Source organism: Carcharhinus amblyrhynchos, chromosome 10 (assembly GCF_965287045.1).
Source record: "Carcharhinus amblyrhynchos chromosome 10, sCarAmb.v2.hapA, whole genome shotgun sequence".
NCBI classification, from domain to species: Eukaryota; Metazoa; Chordata; class Chondrichthyes; order Carcharhiniformes; family Carcharhinidae; genus Carcharhinus; species Carcharhinus amblyrhynchos.
The window spans coordinates 59,874,796-59,897,284 of NC_137333.1; the positions used below are offsets into that span (position 1 = coordinate 59,874,796).

Consider the following 22,489-nt stretch of genomic DNA (forward strand, 5'->3'; position numbering starts at 1 on the left):
GACACAACATTTTGTGAAAAAAAAATCCTATTCCAGCAATAGATGTGATTGGTACTCATTGGCATATTGCCATTTCTGAAGTCTCTGACTGCAGATTTTCAATTAACTGTAGTGCAATTGTGGTAAAAAAAATAATCTATATCACAAATTGTGAAGCTGGTGTGATGATATGGGATGTTATCCATGTATACATCTAGGTCTAAGTGGGGAAAATAAGCTCATTTAGGAGCAGAATGTCAAATAGGTGCATTGAGTAAATCAAGTTTTGTCTCACTGTCCCGCTGCTTCAACTCATTGCCAGACCCATCTATTATATAATTTAAAAAAGTGAGAATTCTCATCATTCCAAGTTTATATTGCATTTGTAGGTAGAGCTGAGACTGAATGATACACGACCTTGTGACAAAAATGGAAAACAACCAATTTGTTTTTTGTAATCTGCAAACATTAAAAGTGATTTTTATCTCTTTCACTGCAAATTTTAAGACATCTAAAAATAAAACCCCACACAAGCAAACTGTTAACAGGACCCTTGATGTCACACGTGCGCATGCTGCAATTACTGCTCTTCACCAATAATAAAATAGCTCCTCTTACCCCACCCACCACCACCATCAACAGTTTGTGGTGCAGATTAATTACCCTTCTCATGCTCTCTTACACATATGCAAACACTGCTGTCTTTTTGCTCCAGACTTCTCTGCCTGACCCATCGCTCCCATTTTCTCTCTTACTCTCTTGAGCATGCTCTAATCTCCTCCCTCTCTCCATCTCTACTCTCTCCCCCCCCCCCCCCCAAATTCCACTCACCCTTCAACTCCATTCCCCCCTTTGCAGTCTCGTGGCTGGCCCTCCCCCTTCCTGGTTTCGTGCCCCCCAAGTCTGGTGCACACACCTCCCCCACCAGTGTGGTGTGCACCAATCTTCCCCCCCCTCCACTCCCTGTGTCACAAACCCCCACTCCCCAGGTGCACACACAATACTGTTGAGGGAATTCCAGGAAATGTGAAGGAGCAGTATTCTAAGTCAAGATTGTGTGCAACTTGGAGAGGAACTTTCAGGTGGTGATGTTCCCGTGTGCTTATTTTTAGGTGGTAGTGGTTGTGGATTTAGAAGTTGCTATTGAAGGAGCTTTTGTGAATTGGTGCAATGCATCTTATGTACAGTATGCAATGTTGCCACTGTGTGTTAATGGTGGAGGGAGTGAGTATCTAAGGTAATGAATGGGATGACAATCAAGCAGACTGCTTTGATGGTGTCCAGCTTCTTGTGTTGTTGGGTTGCACTTATTCATACAAGTGGTGAGTATTCCATTACACTCCTGCCTTGTGCCTTGTAGATGGGAATAGGCTTTGGAGAATCAGAGATGAGCTACACACTGAAAAATTTCTGACCTCTGACCTGCTGTTGTAGTTAACTGGACTAGTGATACAAGAACGTTAAGTTTCTGATTAATGGTGACACCTGGGATGATGATGGAGGATTCCTTTTTTCATTTATTCAATGGTGGGTTGTGGGCATTAGAGGCTTGGCCAGTATTCACTGCTCATCCTAATTGCCCTTGAGCCCTAATTGCTGTCATGTGGTGTAGGTATACTCAAAGTGCTGTTAGGGAAGGCGTTCCAGGACTTTGATCCGGTGTACAAGAAGTGAGAGAGTTCCAAGTCAGGATGGCTTGAAGGGGAACGTGGCAGTGACCCCATTCATCTGCTGCTCTGGTCTTTCTACATGGCAGATGCCGCAGGTTCAAAGATGCTGTCAAAGGGGCTTTGCTGCATCACTGCAGTACATCTTATAGTTAGTACACACTGCAGCCATTGTGCAGTGGTGATAGATGGAGTGAATATTTAAGGTGGTGGATGGGGTCCCAGTCAAGTGCGCTAGCTTGTCTTGGATGGTGTCAGGTTTTGTGAATGTTGTTGGAGTTGCACTCAGCCAAAGGAAAAGAGAATATACCGTCACATTCTTGACTTGTGCCATGTGGATGGTTGACAAGCTTTCTCGCTGCAGAATCCCTATTGAGTTCTGACTGGCTTTGGTAGCTATAGCATTTATAAGGCTGGTCAATGATAATCCCCATGATGTTCATAGTTGGGGAATCTGGAATGTAATGCCATGGAGCTGATTGGCTTTTCTTGTTGGATTCAGTGCCACTTGTGGCACAAAATTTACTTGTCATTATTCAGCCCAAGACTGAATTTTGTCCAGCTCTTCCTGCATGTAGGTATGGACTGCTTCAGTATCTGAGTCAAGAATAGTGCTGAAACTTGTGCGATCGTCAATGAACATCCCCACTTTTCTTATAATGGATGGAAGGTAATTGATTATGCAGTTGAAGAAGGTAATATCAAGGACACTACCCTTAGGATTTCCTGCAGTGATGTGCGGACTGAGATAATTGACCCACTGCGATCTTCCTTTTGTGTTAGGTATAACTCCAGCCAGCGGAGATTTTTTCCCTTGATTCCCATTGACTTAAGCTTTGATGCTTTGGTCAGTCAAATGTTGTCTTGATGTGAAGTACAGTCAATCTCACTTTGCCCCTGGAGTTCAGCTCTTTTGTCTATGTTTCAGTCAAGGCTGCAAAGAAGTCAGGAACTGAGTGGAGTTGGAAGAACCTAAAGTGAGCGTCAGTTGAGCAGGTTAATTCTGACTAAGTTTGTTTAATGACAGTGTCAAAGATACACCTTCCATCACTTTGCTGATGATCAAGACCAGACTGTTGAGCGCTAATTGCTGGGTTAGATTTTTCATGCATTTTGTGGATGGGACTTACCTGGGCAATTTTCCACATTGATCTATGCTAGAATTGTAGCTTACTGGAACAGCTTGGCTGAGGCATATATTTTCAGCGCTGTTACTGGAATATTGTTAGTCTTTGGCGTATCCAGTGCTTTTAGTCTTTCTTGATATAACATGGAGTGAAACAAACTGGCTATGATGCTGGGGACCTCAGGAGAAGGAGACCAAGGTAGATCATCCATTCCGCACTTCTTGCTGAATGTAGTTGCAAATGCTTCAGCCGTATCTTTTGCATTGACGTGCAGGGTGCCCCATCATTGAAGGTAGGGATGTTTTTGCATCCCTTCTCCAGTTTATTGTTTAATTGTTTGTCACCAGTCACGCTGGATATGGCAGAATTGCGGAGCATAGTTTTGATCTATTAGTTGTGAAGTTGTTTAGCTGTTCACCGCATGCTGCTTTCACTGTTTGGCATGCAAATGATTCTATGCCGTATCTTTCACCAAGTAGTCATTTCATCTTTAGTTATTGCTGATGCTGCTTCTGGCATGCTCTCCTGCGGTATTCATTGAACCTGGGTTAACTCCCTCACCCCACTTGATGACATTGGTAGAGTGGGGGATATGCTTGATGGTGAGGTCATAAATTGTGGTTGAATACAATTCTGCTGCTACTGATGGCCCTACAGCACCTCTTGGTTGCCCGGTGTTGAGTTGCAAAATCGATTCTAAATCCATTCCATTTAGGAAGCAATGAAGACATTCTCAGTGTGAAGACAGGACTTTGTCCCACAGTGAGTGTGTGGTGGTCACGCCTCCCAATGCTGTCATGATTAGATGCATTGGCGACAGGTAGATTGATGTGGATACGGTCAAGTCGAATTCCAAAGAAGAGACATAATGGACCCAAACCATTAACCATGTTTCTCTTGGCACAAATGTTGCCAGGAGTTGTTAAAGTGCTTTGTTTTTATTTCATATCCATAATTCACAGTATTATTTTTATATTAATGAAGTCAAATAGGTTTTTCCCTTCTGTTGGTTTCTTCAACACTTGCTGCAGACTCTGTCTAGTAGATATGTCTGTTAGGAATCGAACAACTTGGTCAGTAATGGTGCTTCCAAGCCACTCATAGTGATGGACATTGAAGACCCCAACCCAGTGTGCATTCTGTGCCCTTGTCACCCTTCGTGCTTTCTCAGTGTTCAACATAGAGGAGTTCAGATTCATACTGAGGAGTGAGTTTTAGGAGGTAACCAGCATGAGGTTTTTTGCCCATGTTTGACTTGATGATATGAGATTTCCTGTGATCTGGGGTCCTGTTGAAGAATCCAAAGCCCTCCCCCATTGTATACCACTATGCGCCACCTCTTGTGGATCTTTTCTGCCAGTGGCACATTACATAGCCAGGGGCGTTGATGGTCATATCTGAGACGTTGGCTGTAAATTATAATTTAGAGACTATGACTATATCACGCTGTTGCTTGGTTAATCTGTGGGACAATTCACCCAGTTGGCATGAGGCCCCAGATGTTAGTAAGGAGGATTTTGCAGGTTTGACACGGCTGGGTGTGCTTTTGTCTCTGGTATCTAGATTGATACGGAGTGGTCTATCGAGTTTCATTCCATTTTGATTTTGTAGCAATTTGATACAATTGAGTGGCTTACTAGGTAATTTCAAAGGGCAGTTGAGAGCCAACCATATTGTCATGTGTTTGGAGTCACATGTAGGCCGGACCAGATAAGAGCAGCAGAATTCCTCCCCTAAAGCACATTTGAGAACTGGATATGCTTTTACAGCAATCAACAGCAGTTTTCACAGTCACCATTACTAGGATGATCTCTTAATTCTGATTTTATTTATTAATTGAATTTAAATTCCACCATCTGCCATGGTGGAATTTGAACCTGTGTCAGCAGAGCATTAATCTTTGTCTCTGAATTATCGCTGTCTTGTTCTTGCGCTTGATCTGTTTCTCTCTCCACTTTATCTTCACTCTTTCTGTGTCCCCTTTCCATTTCATGTCCCATATCCATTGGGCCAAGTGAAATGCTCACAAAAATCAGTGAAGGGGTCAGCAATGAAATTAAATGCTCGTGTGGGACGCTCTTCATGAGAATTAAATTATCACTCAATAACTGATTAAATTGATCACATTTTCTATCATGTAACTGAAATATGTAAAACTTGACACTTGGATGTGCGTTCTATAAGCATGAAGTAATTGTGATCATCTTGCTACAAATAATATTTTTTATGCTACATCTTTTAAAGTTGTGTTTCCCCAGACATTTTCCATTAATTTTCAGAGTACTAAGTGTGTTGCCATAAGTTTCTTTTAAATCCAATTGAAATTATAGGCAGCTGTTGTTCAAAACTATATTTGTTAACATGTAATGCAGCTTTAATAGCTCCATTTCCTTGTCTTTTGAGTTATATCCTTTGATTACTTAAATAACAATCTGTTGATCTTAGTTTCAATATTTCAATGAACCCAGCATTCACACCTCCCTATCTTAGGGGAAGGATTGAAGATTTCCACTATCTTTATGTATAAAAGTGATTCCTGGTTTCACTCCTGAATGATGTAGCTCAAATTTTAAAATTGTTTCTCTTGTTCTGGATTTCCCCATTGGAGGAAATAGTTTTTTGATATCTAGATTATTAAATAAAGGTTCTATCTTAAAACACGATCATTAAACCACTCCTTAGCCTTCCCACTCCAATAGAATGTATACCATGTTTATGTAATCTCTTCTTGTAGTTTATCCCTTAAATCTCTGATATTCTAGTGAATCTACTACTATATATCTTTCAAAGTCAGTATATACTCTTCTTAAGGTTTTGTGTCTGAAACTGAATGCAGATAAGGACTGAACCAAGGCTATATAACTGAAATGAAGCATGACTTCCTCACTTTTATATTGCAATTTCCTTGCGAATACGACCATCATTCATTTATTGTTTTGATTTGACCATCATTTTGTTTTTTGTACCTACACACTAGCTTTTAGTGAATTGTGTGCATGAAGTTCAGTTTCTGGCCTCTTGCCTTCAATACATATTTACATTAAGTTTTCTTGGTTCCAAAGTGGACCAGCTGGTGTGTCCTTGCATTAATTAAATGTGTGTGCATCCAATCTCTGTGTATGTTCCTTTAACATTTAACTGTCTATACCTCTTCGTTGTCACCTGAAAATTCAGATTACTGATCTCTTCCTATATCTAAGTCATTAAAAATCTGGTGAAAAGCATGGGCAGCACAATGGTTAGCACTGCTCACAGCGTCAGGGACCTGGATTCAATTCCAAGCTTGGATCACGCTGTGTGGAGTTTCTACATTCTCCCCGTGTCCGGTGGGTTTCCTCTGGGTGCTCTGGTTTCCTCCCACAGTCCAAAGATGTGCAGGTTAGATGGATTGGCTGTACTAAATTCTCCCTCAGTGTACCTGAACAGAGTGTGTCCACTAGGGGGTTTTCACAGTAATTTCATTGCAGTGTTAATATAAACCTACTTGTGACAATAACAAAATAAACTTTAAACTTTTGAGCTAAGGCCCCATACGGATCTTAAGGTAATGCAACTTGTCACATCCTGCCAATCAGTACATTGTTTTTTCATTATCCACTGTCTCCTCCATCTCGTCCAATGGCTAACCTGATAAGCCAGATTGTCTCCAATTTGCCCTCTTAAATATGTCAATAATATGTGGTTTGATTCACTGTGTAGTAGATCTTAGGCCAGATTGTGATGTAACTTTCAACAGTGTATTAAAAATCCTGTGGATTTATGGTTTTTGTATATTTTAAGAATTGAATATTAAGTCGGGATAAGAGAATGGGATTTTGGGGTTGGAGCTTCTGATAAACCATTGTTTTAAATGCTAAGGTTATTGAGGAAAACATTATTCTGCTTTGGTTCCCATTTTGCTATAATTGATCTGGAACTGTGTCTGGGGCTCTTGTACCAAAGCTCCTTTCTCCTATGCCCACATTCCACCCAGCAAATAGAAAGAAAATGGCACCATAAAATTTATAAGATTAAACCTCAAATTGTTGTTGATTACAAAATCAACTTTGCATTAATATGAAGGTGTAGGCACAGTGAAAGCATATTTGATATATAACCAGTTTTCTTTTGGCTGAGAAAGGATGATTTCACAAGTGTGTAGCATCATTTAAATTACAATCAGCTCTTCCATGCTCCATTTAAGTCATGTAATCATCCTAACATTTATAAGCATTAAACTGGCAAGTTTTATTTCCTTAAAGTATCATTGCCATTTCATATAATTTCACTAATTTTCCATTTCATGTTTAACCAATTTCATATTTTCTTGTGTTTCTGCAATTAGACTTGTGTGTTTTTGGTTAAAATAAAAGCAATATTAACCCTTTGATCACTGCAGTCACATTTCTGCACCACAATTTAGGCATTTTATTTGCCCCAGAAATTGTTGTGAATTATTTGGCTCAACGGACAGCACCAAATTCCAATTCCGAATGATTCAGTCAAGGATGGGCTGAAATAAGCCAAGATGTGGGGAGATCTCATGAATTATAAACACTGACATAGACCTGGTGGGCTGAATGGTCTGTTTCTGTCCCTTAAATCTTATGTAATTTTTACTATTTTTGATGTGTAAATTTTCATGAATATCATTTTGGAAATACAAATATTTTACAAGAAGGGCACTCAGTTCTCAGAGGGTTAAATGAAAGATATTGTCAAATTCTCTAAGTTCACAAAAATAACCCACTATTGTTGAAGCACCTTCATGCACTGGTAACATGTCTGTCTCCAGTCCTTCATTTCACATGAGAATTATCACATCTGGCTGCATCTTTGCTGTCTTGTGTATGGCTCCACAGCTTATTTCAATTTCTTTCTGCATCTCTCTCAACTGCTCTTGATGCCTATCACTTCCACCTTTGCTCTGGCTCTCTCCCAACTTTGTGGCTCTTGCTCTGCCTCTTCCCCCACCTTCAATCTGACCCTTTGCTCCCTTGCCATCCAGTATCTGACATACTCTCTCTCCCTGCCCCTCCCCCTTTTGGCCCTTACCTGCCACTCTTCCATCTCCCCCCCCTCACCCCAATCCAAAAACTCTGTCCGTCCCCCTCAAGTATAATTTTGGTTCCATTTGGATGATGTAATTGGGTTATTTTTGTGAAAATGTAGCTGTTAAGTAGAATGTACAACAGAAATATTGACATTGCAGGATATGGCTTCGTGATTCTGTTTTGGGAAAGCCAAAGTAAAACTTCATTGTAATTGGAAATGCATTCTGGTCCAACTGATTTTTGAATGATGTGTAATGTTTAATGTGAAGGAATTAACTGGTGCTCGCTGTGAGAGATCTAAACTTTCATTAGTGCAATCCAGTGTGTTTTAGCAATCTTGCTACTTTATGTATATGTATCAATTCAGTTTCATCGTACTGTTGATTCAAGTTTGAGGAAGACGCTCCATCTAAGCAAAGTCAGCATTCATAAGTTGAAATACATTGAAAAATAAGTAATTTAAATTTAAACTTTTTTTTGCAAGTGGCAGTATTACTTTCGAGGCTTGCAGATATTTCTTAAGTTAGCATTGTAATGTGATAATGTTCAAAATACCACAACACAGTCACTGTCCTAGCGTAATATCTTGTAAAGGAGGAACTCGGAACAGTTTGAACTGTTTTATTGTTGTTCAGTTCAGCGTCTGTTAGCAAAACTGTAAGGAATAATTGCATGCACACAAGCAAATCTTTGATATATATATATACATTCAATATAAGTGCTACAGTAGGCCTTCTGTGACCAACTGCATTGAATTTTCAAAGTACAAAAATACAATTTTTCTTGTAGCCTTTTTCTAGATGCAGAATATATCTTTTTAGCATACTTTTAAAGAAGTGAGATACGATGTCTCATAATTCTTCAATTACTCTTCAAAGGACCCATTAATTTTTACAGATTTTCATTTTATTGCTATGACATGCAAACTTCTAATATACAAATTGTCTTAAATACATTTTTGAACAATTGTGCCTAATTATGCTTCCAAATTTAATTGCACCAAATTATGCAGTTTGCATTGGAAATGAGGCGTAACAATGAATTTCATTAGTCATTCAATATACCTCATCATTAATAGAAGGTTACAAGCAATTGAACTTCTCTTTTACAGAGCTGTTTTTAGTGAATGCAGTTTTAGTGAGTTTAAATTGGTCACCCAAACTGATTTGATTTGTGCACCATAAAATTAAACTATTTAATATATGATCAGGTGTTCCCAATCAAAAAATAAGCTGCACCTTTCTGCTGTAAAACCTGTTTGATGTAAAATATAAACTAACTTTGGAGATGCTCAATTAACCTAAATTTCTAAAATGCTAAATTTCTAAAAGTAGGATTAAAAAAAACTTTATTCCCAAAGCATGTGGTTCATAAATAGCAAAGCAGGTATCAATCGCTGATCGATGCGTCACCTTTATTGAGATCCTACACGAAAGTGAAGCACAGGGGATGCTGAAAATTGGCACCATCTGTGGAGAAAGAGAAATTGTAAAGTTTAAGGCTTTTCGTCAGAATTTGGAAAATTAGAAATGCGTTGGACTTGAGCAAGTAAAAGAGGAAATAATGCAAAGAAGAAGAAAAGGGAGGATTTGTGATGGGACACCAGAAAAAAGAGATTAAAGGAGAAAGGATTCATGGCGCAAAATCAAAGGGAATAGTAATGGGACAAGCAAAGAAATGAAATTAGTATCAGGAGGAGGTGTAAACATCAGTGTTAAAAATAGCTGCCTTCTGAAAGCAAAAGAAAAGGGAATTAAAAGAGAAACGAGTAAGGAAAAAAGAAACAGCAAAAGAAAGCAAAACAACATGGGAGCAGACACTAAACTTCATGTTAGAGACCAGAAGGTTGTATGGTGCTCCGCTGAAAGGTTATGTTGAGCTTCATTAGAACACTGCGCATGGCTGACAAAAAGGTCAGCATGAAACCAATATGAAGAATTACAGTAATAAGTAACTGGAAGCTAAGTGACTATAGACTGAATGGAGGTGTTTTGAGAGTGGTCATGTGGTCTGCATTTGCTCTTTCCAGTGTGGTGGAGACTACATTGTGAGTGGTGAATATAGTGTACTAAATTGAAAGAAGTAAAAGCAAATTACTGTTTAATGTGAAAATATTGTTTGGGACCCTTGTATTTTCTTTTTTTTCCCTCATGGGATGAATGTGTCACTGGCAAGATCAACCTTTGTTGCCCATTCCTAATTACAAAGAAAATTACAGCACAGGAACTGGCCCTTCATCCCTCCAAGCCTGCACCGACCGTGCTGCCCGACTGAACTAAACCCCCTACCCTTCAGCGGACCAAACCCCTCTACTCCCTTCCTATTCACGTATTTATCAAGATGCCCTTTAAAAGTCACTACTGTATCCGCTTCCACTACCTCCCCTGGCAACAAGTTCCATGCACCCACTACTCTGTGTAAAACGTCTGCCTTGTACATCTCCTTTAAATCTTGCCCCTCACACCTTAAACTTGTGCCCCCTAGTAATTTATTCTTCCACCTGGGAAAAAGCTCCTGACTATCCACTTTGTTCGCATCTCTCATAATCTTCTAAGGTCACCCCTCAACCTCCGTTGTTCCAGTGAGAACAAATCAAGTTTCTTCAACATCTCATAGCTAATGCTCTCCATGCCAGGCAACATCCTGGTAAATCTTTTCTGTCCCCTTTCCAAAGCCTCCACATCCTTCTGGTAGTGTGGCAACCAGAATTGAACACTATATTCCAAGTATGGCCTAACTAAGGTTCTATAAGGCTTAGTGACTTGCCAGTTTTTAAATTCAGTACTCCTGTCGATGAAGGCAAGCAAGCGTATGCTTCTTGACTACCTTCTCCATCTGCATTGCCACTTTGAGTGACCTGTGTACCTGTATAACCAGATCCCTTTGACTATCAATATTCCTAAGGATTCTGCCATTTACTATATACTTCCTATCTGTGTTAGACCTTCCAAAATGCATTACCTCACATTTGTCCGGATTAAACTCCATCTGACTTCAGAAGGCACCAATGCTTGCTTTAACAGCTCTCTTCTTGTATATCTAATTATAGAAACTGATTATTTTTATATTTCTTGCTAGTATGCTGTCATCTATTTTCTCCCTCATAATTTGCCAGTTTCTAAAATTTTTCCAACTTTCTGGCCTACCAGAGTTAGAGGACTTGCTGACGGTGCTGCTGTCAAGCATCTGCTCTCTTTGTCCTTCTAGGTGGTTGAGGTTAGAGTTTTGGAAGGTGCTGTCGAAGAAGGCTTGTTAGGTTGCTGCATTGCATCACGTAGATGGCACATGCTGCAGCCATTATAGTATGGTAATGAAGGGACTGAATGTTTAAGGTATTTGGGGTGCTGATCAAGTTGGCTGCTTTGTCCTGGATGGTATTAAGTTTGAGTGTTGTTGTACCAGCACTTGTCCATCAATCTCCTATTTCATCATGCTCCTGATTGGTGCCTTCTGGATGGTGGACATGCTTTGGAGAATCTGGAGGTGAGTTACTCACCAAAGAATTCCCAGCTTGTAACCACAATATTTACATGGCTGACTCAGTTAAATTTCTGGTCAGTCGTAATCCCTGTGATGTTGATGTGGGAGATTCAGCAATGGTAGTGTAATTGAGTGTAAAGAGAGATTGGTTCAATTCTCTATTTTTGGAGATGGCCTTATCTGGCACTTCTGTGCAAATGTTACTTGCCACTTCTCAGTCAAAACCTGAATGTTGTCCAGGTCTTGCTGCCTATTACCTGCAAATTTGCCAGGAGTACTGAAGATTCTGGAATCGTTAGTGAGCATCCTCATTTCTGACCTTAGTTTGGAGGGGGTAATTGATGAAGCAATGTAAGATGGTTGGGCCTAGGACACTACTCAGTGATGTGCAGGGGCTGTGATGATTGACCTCCAGCAGCCTTCCTTTGTGCTAGGTATGACTCCAAATAGTGGAACATTTCTCCCGATATCCATTGACTTCAGCTTTGCTTCTTGATGACAGCTTTGCTTCTTGATGACACATTCACCCAAAGCTGCCTCAAAGTCAATAGGAATTACTTTTAACATATGTTTTCATGCAGAGGTGTCAGTGGAGAGGGTGGGAGTGTCGGGACAAGACTATGGGATGGACCAGAGGAGCTGTCTCTTTGTGGCGCTGAAAGGGGTGAGGAAATTGTTCGTGGTGGCATCATGCTGGAGGTGGTGGAAGTGGAGGCTAGTGATGTAAAAGATGAGGGTAAAGGAACATTATCTTGTGGGACAGCAGGTGGTGGGAGTGCAGAAGGGCTGAGGGCAGAAGTGTATGATATAGAATACGTACAGTTGAGGACTCCCATCAACCATGGTGGGAAGGAACTGGTTAGAACTGACATAAAACATGTTCCACATGAAGGTAGGCATAGCTAAGAACCATGTAAATACCTATAGCAACACTTTGTATTTAGGGGATTAAATGGAGGTGAAGGAGCATTTGTTCAACATGAGAACAGGATCAATCAGACAGAGGAGGGAGCTGATTGGGATCTGTTCAAGGAAGAAGCGATTAACTCAGAATGCTTGGCAGGATGGGGTAGAGATATAGAGAGATCTGACTTCCATGATTAAACAGAGACAATAGAGCCAGGAAACATGTGATGGAAGGCTTGGAAGCGTCACAGATGTAGGTAGAAAGAGACTGGCCGTGGGGAGAACAAAGTCGCAATAGGAAGAAAGCATAAAATCACACAGATTAGGCCAATTGGTTTCTCAAATCTCCTCTGCCATTCAATAAGATCATAGCTGATGTGCTTTTGACCTCTGCGCCACATTCCATCTATCCCTTGATTCCCTTATTAGTCAAGAATATGTCCACTTCTGCTTTAGAATTATTTAAAAACCCTGTCTCCACTGCTCTCTGGGGAAGGGTGTTCCAAAGATTCATGACCCTATAAGGAGACAAACATTCTTCTCATCTCTGTCTTAAATGGGAGACCCCACTATGTCTCCTGATTCTAGTCCCTTCCACAAAGGGAAGCATCTTTCAGTATCCACCCTCTCAAATCTCTCAGGCTATTATGTTTCCATAAGATGAGCTCTGAATCTTCTAAACCGCAGTGGCTACAGGCCTGGCCGCCACCTCAATTCCAGGTGTCAGTCAAGTGCATCTTCTCTGAACTGCTTGTAATACATTTATACGTTTTCTTAAATAAGACCAAAACTACACAGTACTCCAGACATGGTCTTGCCTGTGCCCTGTACAATTGTAGCAAAATAGTCCTACCTTTATGTTTCATTGCCCTTGCGATAAACAACAGCATTTTATTTGTCTTTCTTTGCTGTACCTGCATACTAACATTTTGTGATTCATGCACCAGGACACCCAGTTCTCTTTATACCTTGAGTTCTGCAATCTCTCTCCATTTAAATAATATGCTCAAATTGAATGTTATTAAATGAAGTTAAATTCCCCCAGCAACAGTAATGAGATTTCAACTATGAACCCAGAGCCCAGAGCTCTTGATTAATAATCTAATAACATCACCACTATCTCACCATAGCAATTCAATGGAGCACAAACAGGTTAAAAGGATGAGTATATTGAGAGAATTCTGTTTTGTGTGTATTGAGGAGGTAGAAGTAGATGTTGGAATTGGGTGACCACCAGGATGCAGGCAGTAGAGAGAAGATCTCTAGGAGAGATTGAAATCAGTGACAATCACGGAGACAATGATTTGATGTTTGGGAGAGCATAGGAGGAAATGACAGAGTCAACATTTGGCCTTTGCTGGTAAAGGTTGGTATGTCAGAGCGCAATAGCATCACCCTTGATAGCACATTTGTTAACAATGTCAGGGTTGGACTTGAAAAAGTGGAGTGCAGCAAGTTCAAAGGGAGATTGGGTGGATTGACTGAGGGGGGCAGAGAATAGAGACCACACTTCCCTTAGGTGAAACAGCAATTTCCGTGTCCTTTTTAATTTAGTATACCATATACCATATTCACTGTTTACAATGTGCTCTATTTTTGGGAAGGCCAAATGTAAACATGGGTGACCGCTTTTCAACACCTCTGTATAGTTCACAGATATGACCCCTACCTTTTGCATGCTGTCAGTTACCTGTTATCTTAATTCCCCATCTTTGTTATTGACCTGCTGCAGTGTTCTAATGAAGCTCATACAAGTTTGAGGAAGAGCAGTTCATCTTATAACTGGGCACTTAACCTTTGGTCCTCAGCATTAATTGCTACAATACAAGCAAAATACTGTGGATGCTGGAGATCTGAACTTAAAATTGAAAAGGCCGGAAAAACTCAATAGGTCTGGAGAAACAGAGTTAAGATTAACATCCAGAGGTAGAACTGTAATGGGTTTTGTACTGTTGAGGGAGGATGGGGCAGAAAAGGTCAGGAATAGGTGAAAGCTCAGTAGAGATTTGACAATCTTGTCATGGACAAGATAAAGGGAGTGTTAGTGGTAGTATTAAAAATTAAAGCAGGTGTTATTAGTGGCATAAAGGTCAGATAGCAGAATGTATTAATAGAGGAACAAAGGTCGGTGCTCTCTGAAAGCAAAACATAAGAACAATTGACAGATTGGCCCTTTGGGGAGAGGGAGAGAAAAATGTATCAAAATGGAGGCCAGAGCTTATGTGTTGAACTCAGTGTTAAGTTTCAAAGACTGCAAAGTGCCTAATCGGAAGCTGAGGTGCTTATTCCCCAGATTGCATTGGGTTCATTTGAACATTGTAGCAGGCCAAAGTCAGAAATCTAGGTATAGAGCAAAATGGTGAATTAAAATGGCAAGCGACAGAAAGATAGGGATTGTGCTTGCGGACAGACTGAAGATGTTCCACAAAGCAGCCATCGAATCTGCATTTAGACTCCGAATGTAAAGGAAACTGCATTGGGAGCAACAAATACAAATTGAAAGAAATGGAAGTGATTTACTGTTCCACCAGGAAGAAGTGTTTGGGACCTTAGACAGTGAATAAGGAGGAAGTAAAGGGGCAGGTTTCCACTTCCTGCAATTGGATAGGAAGGTACAATGGATAGGAGATGAGGTGTTGTGAGTAATGGAGTGGACCAAAGTGTCACGGAAGGATTAGTCCCTATGGAAAGCTCACAGGAGAGGTGAGGGAAGATGTGCTTGGTGATATTGATTTCTCCAATTTTAGATTGTAATTTCTGCTCCCATTTTGTGCATTTTTTCTTCACTGATTTTCTCTCATTTTTTATTTCCATTTAAAAATTTACTTTCAGATGGCAGCTGTTCAGATCCTGTTATTCATGCTATATCTTGACACATGTTTGTTTACTTGTCCCATTATCACTCCCTCTGGCAGCATGCACCCTTCTGTCTCTCCCACCCTCCTCCCCACTTTCCTTCCCTTTTGTTTCTCTCATCCTGCTTTTCCCCTGCTGATAATCTATAACATTTCTGACCTTTCCCAGTTCTGACGAAAGGTCATAGACCCAAAATATGAATTATTTTTCTTTACATATGTTCCCAGACCTGCTGACTGTTTCCAGCATTTTCTATTTTTACATCTAAATTACTTCACATCTTGTTGAAATTCTGCATTGTTAAAATAGTCTGTAACCAAAATGACATGAAACAGCTGAACAACAGTGTTACATTTGAGGATCGCAACCACCACTTAATCTAACCTGTCAAGTCTAATTGACATTAAACCATTGACAATAAAGCCATTTATTCTGATCACTAAATATGTTGGTCAGGGTTTTTTAAATTAAAAGAAATCTTATCTGCCACATTTTATTTCTGTATAATATACAACTTCAATTTGAAGTTGAAATTTTTAAGGTATGTTCATTTGTATAGAATTCACTGTACGTTTCTTTGTGGATTATTGCATTCTTCAATACAACATAGATGTCTTGGCCCTGGTTTAGGTGTGGTAAAGATAGATGCACGTCAGATAAGCTCATGATCTATGAATTTTCTTTTTCTAGTGTTAAGTACTTATGATCTCTTAATGCAAAATCAGTTCCCAGTATGTAAAAGGAAATCAGATATGCAATTATGATTACAAGGAATGCATTCTGTACTTTTCATTTTCTCTTGTTAATGAATCATGATTGAATGTTCTTTTTCCAGACCGAGCCAGCAGGAAACACACTCCAGAAACACAAATCTTCTTCATCATTCACACCATTTATAGATCCCAGATTATTGCAAATATCCCCATCTAGTGGGACCACTATATCTTCTATGGGTAAGTGTTACATTTTGTCATTGTACAAGATTGTCTGAGAATTCTTTGTAATTCACTTTTGAAGGAAATGAAATTGTACATAATTTGCTGTAAAACTCATCCTAAAGACCTTAGATACATGCCTTAGATATGCAGTACAGTGACAGGGCATCTAATTGAAACATACCAAATTCTGAAGGAGCTATTTTTTCATCTTTCATGGTATGCGGGCTTCACTGGCATGGCTAGCACTTATTGCCCATCCCTAATTGTTCTTGAAGATGGTTGTAAGCAGCTTCTTGAATCACTGCAATCCATGTGGTATAGGTACACCAACAGTGCTGTTGGGTAAGGAGTCCTAGGATTTGGACCTAGTGACAGTGAAGGAATGACAATATATTTCCAAATCATGATGGAGAGTGGCTTGGAGGGGAGCTTGCAGGTGGTTGTGCAATGGTTGTGGTTTGGAAGGCACTATCAAAAACAGCTTGCTGGTTTCCTGCAGTGCATCTTGTAAATGGTACACAGTTTCCACTGTGCATTGGTGGTGGAGGGGGTGAATGTTTGTGGATGGGATGCCAGTAAAGCAGGCTGCTTTGTCCTGGATGCTATCAAACTTTATGTATTGTTGGAGCTACACTCATCCCAATAAGTGGAGAGCATTCCATCACAATTCTCACTTGCACCTTGTAGATAATTGACAGGCTTTAGGGAGTCAGGAAGTGAACTAATTGCCACAGGATTGTTAGCCTTTGACGACCTCTTGTAGCCACAGCATTTATATGGCTAGTCCAGTTCAGTTTTCAGTCGATTGCAAGCCCCAGGATGATGATAGCGTGGATGCTGAGCAATTGTTCCCACTGAATGGAGAGTGTAAAACTAACAGGCACAACCTGAGGATTAGGGGCCAATCATTTAGGACAAAGGTCAGGAAAAATGATTATGCTCAAACAGTTGTGAATCTTTGGAATTCTCTGCCCCAGACGATTATCAATGCTCCATTGTTGAATGTTGGGATAGACAGATTTTTGGTCCCTCTGAGAGTGAAGAAATATGGGAAACAGTCAGGAAAGTGTAGTTGAAACCCAAAATCAGCCCTGATCTTAATGAATGGCAGAGCAGACTCGATGGGCAGTATGGTGTACTCCTCCCTCTATTTCTTGTGTTCTTTGATTATAATCTTTTACAGCACAGAAGGCCGGGAGAGTGGGGGGAGGCATCCAGCCTGTTGTATCTGTGCCAACTCTTTGAAATAATTATCCATTTTAGTTCCGCATCCCAGCTTTCCATCAACCTTACAAATTTGTACTGTTCAATTGCCTTTGGCAATTCGTAAGGAATTTGCTTCCATAGCCCTATCGTTTCAGGTCTTAACTGTCTAGGCGATGGGGGAGAGAGGGGGAGAATCTTCTTACGTTCTCTATTCCTTTTGCTATTATTGGATCTTTTATTTTTTTGTTCCCCATCCACTTGAAGAAGCGGTTTCTAATTTCTCTTAAAATCTTCTGCCTTTGCAAACAATCCAGCCATTCCAAGCTCTCCACATAACTAAAATCTGTAACTCCTGGTATCATCTTGGTATGTCTCCTCTGTATATTTCCAAGCCTTGTCATTCTTCCTTCAGTGTTGTATCTAGAATTGTACACATTACCCTAGCTGAGGGTAAAGGTTTAGCAACTAATTGCTTTTGTATTCAGTGCCCTAGCTTACAAAGCCAAGTATTCTCTCCATTTTTTAAAACGCCTTATCAGTGTATCCTGCAACCTCAACAATTTGTGAGCATATTCTATATTTGACCTCACACACACAACCTTGGAACACCATTTGCAACACATTTTCACTCCAAGAAAGTTTATTTCGGATGTTTTCCAATCTTCAACCATCTTTAGCCACATGGCCACGTTCTCCATGATTACATTGCTATTATCAACTGCTTTATGAAAATGCACATAGTTGCAGTTCCTGTTATTAATTTAATTAGATATGTAAGGCAGATCAACTGTGACTTGCCTGTTAGAAATTAAATCTCAATTGATGGACTCACCTTCCTCCCAAGTGCTGAATAATTTTGTACTGTCGCATTTTATCAACTTAACTATGCCTGTTCAGTCTTTCCTTGTTTTTCTGTCTTTGATTAGCGGAATGAAACTTACCAGTCCCAAAATTCACAGAATTTTGGAAAATCATAGTCTAAACCCCTCATTTCTTTGCTAGTTTCACTCTAGATACCCACATGTAAACCGCAGGCTTCCTTCACCTATCTGATATGAATGCTATTGTTAGCATGTTAAAAGAGCAAACTAATGTAGAGCACAAAAGGTCATATCACCTTCTCCACTACATTAAATCAGACAACATGTGTGGCTTGCACTTAAAGGAAGGTGAATTCAAAAGTAATCTGAAATGTCAGTAAAGGACTGAATAATCTCAAGAACCAGCTCCCTCAACAGCTTTATTACTTATTCCAGTTTCATTTTGAGCAATTAAAATTTCCCTATCATAATATTACTCACAAAAATACCTATTAAATTTATATTGGCTCAGATCTTTCGGTCTCTGGATTATTGAAAACTGGATGTGCCCCTCAAGATATACCGCAAACCTTTTGGAGGTGCCACGGCAGTGACTGTGGGAATTGTGTGGGAAATTTAAACTTCTAATGGGCAATTCCCTTACACTTTGGCAACCCCCCCCCAACTCTAACTCAGAGTTGGAGACTTCAGACAGTTCTGAAATACATACCTGGATAGTTATTCAGGAAGGAAGTAGGAGGGAGGCAATGGCCTAGAGGTATTACTGCTAAACTATTAATCTAGAAACTCAGCTAATGTTCTAGGGACCCAGGTTTGAATCCCACCATGGCAGATGGTGGAATTTGAATTCAATAAAAAACAAATATCTGGAATTAAGAATCTATAGATGACCATGAAATTATTGGTGATTGTTGAGAAAAACCCATCTGGTTCACTAATGTCCTTCAGGGGAGGAAATCTGCCTTCCTTACCTGATCTGGCTGAGCCACGTTAATGTGGTCGATTCTCAACTGCCATCAGGCAAGCAGGGATAGGCAGTAAATGTTGCCCAGCCAGCGACACCCATGTCCCAAAAATGAATGAAGCAGTGAATCTCATCTTGCACCTGGGTAGCTACAGAACAGACCACTCCAGTCACACTCAGAAACCCTCTTTCTTCACTTAACCCTCTAACTCTTTTCCCTCACTTCCCCTTGCAATTCATCTGATTCATCCCCCTCCTGTTCCTCGGGCTCCCTTTGTCCCCTTCCGATCCCCAGGGCAGCATAGCTAGAGTTGGGCAAAACATATGACATTATGACATCTTGCCATCAAAATCCATATTGCATGAATAGACAGATCTTATAATGGGTATGTAATCAAGAGTGTAAAACTGAGAGCACTTATTGTGGATTATTCCTTCTTTAAAAAGTTTACCAGAATCAAAACTTCCCCCTTTTGAAACACTATTAAAAGCTTGTCCATGTATGAAAACAGGCCAAGGGATATAAATATTGTCAAAGAATCTGGCCAGTTTATAGTCCTAAACAAGGAAGTCTAATTGAGAACTCATTTCTCGTGACTTGAAAATGCAGGCTTACATCTGATGGGTTCAATATTATTCAAAGGTTAAAGGTAGTGTCTTGGGCCAAAGGAGCCTTGAGTTCCTGTGTGTAGATCATACACACAGCTGCCATTGTTTTCAGTGAGGGAGAGATTGAATGTTTGTGGGAGGGATGCCAGTTTCATCCTGGATGATGTTGAGCTTCTTCACTGTTGTTATCTAGGCAAGTGGAGAGGACTCCATTAGACTCTTGTAGATTGTAGATGGTGGACAGGCTCTGGGGTGTCAGGTGGTAAGTTACTCACCACAGAAATCCTTGCCTTCCTAGTCTGTAACTGCTGCTTTCTTGAGTCTATATTTGCACTTTGGCATGTGTATCAGAATTAGACTATAGAAACTCTGGAGGACATAGACTATTTATCATCATCTTTGTCAGTAGAATAGGATCATAAAATGGAGCAGGATTGATGAATCGGCCTGTCACTGAGCCTGCCCTGCCACTTGATAAGGTCATGGCTGATTTGGTTTTGCTGATTTATAACTCTGTTTCCCTTGTGCATCAAAAATCTGTCTAACTCAGCTTTGAACATATTCACAGCCTCCAGTATTCTCCATGGCAGACAATTCCAAAAACTATCAACTCTCAGAAGAATTCCTGCATGAAGTGAGACCCCTTATTTTTAAACTGTGCCCCCAAGCTCTAGATTCCGTCATTAAAGGGGAAACATTCTCTCGGCATCTTTGCTGTCAAGCCCTCTCAGAATCTTGTATGTTTTAATAAGGTCACCTCTCATTCATCTAAACTCCAGTAGGAGTTGACCCATCCTGCTGGACCTTCAATATTCTGAAATTTCCTGGATTCTGTAAAAGTCCCAGTTGATTAAAAAACAGTAAATATAACCCCCTCTATTCAAGGAAGGAGGGAGACAGAAAGCAGGAACATGTAGGCCAGTTAGCCTAACTAGGAAAATTGAGAGTCTATAATCAAAGATAACATTTTCATCCAGGAATAATCTTAGTGAACTTTTCCTGAACTACTCCTAATGAAATAAGGAGTTCAAAAGTGTATAGGAAACTCTAGATGCAGACATCAGTGCCCTGTAAAGTTCTACAAACTTGCATACTTTTATTCTTCATCGTTCTTGCAATAAAAGCCAAAATTCCATTTAATCTCCTAATTACTTGCTGAATGTGCGTGCTCCCTTTTTGTGATTCATGTGCCAGGGCTCCATTTAGATTGCATCATTCTGCTGTCTTTCTCAATTAAGTGATACTCCGCTCTTCTATTTTTCCAGCCAGAGTGGACAACTTTGCAGTTTCCCACATTATGCTCCATTTACCAAATTTTTGTGCGTATGCTTAATCTATTGTATCCCTTTGCAGACTGTTTGTGTTGTCACATCTTGCTTTCCTGTCTTTGTGTATCTTCAGAAAATTTTGTTGTAGCATACTTATTAATGAAGGTAATGAATGTAGATTGTAAATTGTTGAGGCCCCAGCATTGACCCCTGTGGCAGTCCACTCATTGCAGTTCATCAGACTGAAAATGACCCATTTATCTCTACTCTCCGTTTCCTGTTAGCCAACCCTCTATCCATGCCAATGTATCACCCATACCACCCTTGTGCAGAAATCATGAATTTCACTCTTTATTGAATGCCTATTGGAAATCCAACTGCACTTCGTCTACTGGTACCGCATTAACTCTTCCTTCTTCTTTTGCAGTCCCTCAGGGTCGAGAATGACTTGACTCCTTTAACTATCCAGCTTGTTACATCCTCAGATAACTAATAAATTTGTCAAACACCATTTCCCTTTCACCAAACCATGTTGGCTCTGCTTGATTGTATTATGGCCTGCTACCTCTTTGATTATAGATTCTCAATTTTCCTAGTTAGGCTAACTGGCCTACATGTTCTTGCTTTCTGTCTCCCTCCTTCCTTGAATAGAGGGGGTTATATTTACTGTTTTCTAATCAACTGGGACTTTTACAAAATCCAGGAAATTTCAGAATATTGAAACCAATCCATCCATTATCTCATTTATTAAAACCAATCCAGCCACTTATTTTAAAGCCTGAGGTTGCATGTCGCAGGCCCAGGGACTGGTCAGTCTTTAGTCCCATTAGTTTTTTCAGTATTTTGAGTGATCATGCTTGTCTGCACGTACTCCACTTTTCCTCTTAATCAATACTGATTTTATATTTTTCACCTGACAGCATTTCTAAATCATTTTTATCCATTTTCATCTGAATTTTTAGCGCAGAGAATAGCTTTTGAATAAAAGCCTGCCTCAAATAATTGTCATTTTGCTGCATTTAACCAATTTTGTCATCTCAATTATGCCATCTCCTCTGTCACATGCCACCTGTCTAAAGCCACTCCAGGTTCCCATGCCACCCCCATCCCATTACTTCTGTCCTCTGTTTTCCCCACCATAGTCTTGCCATCGCACTCATTCTCCACCTCATAGGAAAAACAATCTCTTCATCCAGGGTGGCATTGTTGTTGGGTATCTCTTGCCAATGCTGCTTCTGTTCTCCACCACTGTCATTGCATCCAGCCACCACCATAACCAACTATTGGCAGCCTAATGTAGTTCACGTGTTCCAAACCTTTTCATGTCCCTCACATCTCTGCATATATTGGGTACTGTTCATCAACAGATCTGTCTCCCAAAACAACTAATCAGACCAGTCTGGACAGACAAATACTGAGTATTATTATAGATGATTTCTGTACTTAAAAACTGAATCATGGTTTGCGCAATCCCATTAGCAGTAACATGAATTTGTGGCATTGTCAGTAATAGCTATTGTCCATCTGAGGATAATAGTTGATTTGAGATATCACTATGTTTTGGTTTACATTCTTTAACACTGGTGATATAGGGTCAGAATCTATAATATGCCTGCTCAAAGTTGGTCAACTTAC

The 22,489-nt window shown here is 40.1% G+C and overlaps 1 protein-coding gene across 7 annotated transcripts in view; it reads left to right on the forward strand.

The window, feature by feature from the left end:
• Window positions 1–22,489, forward strand: part of LOC145348976 (mitogen-activated protein kinase kinase kinase kinase 4) — a 315,280-nt gene that overhangs the window by 262,433 nt on the left and 30,358 nt on the right. For all 7 annotated transcript variants that reach the window (XM_080197144.1, XM_080197146.1, XM_080197149.1 and 4 more), the window contains one exon: window positions 15,884–16,001. In XM_080197144.1, the coding sequence (XP_080053270.1) occupies window positions 15,884–16,001 (118 nt within the window). The remainder of the gene's footprint in view (window positions 1–15,883; window positions 16,002–22,489) is intronic.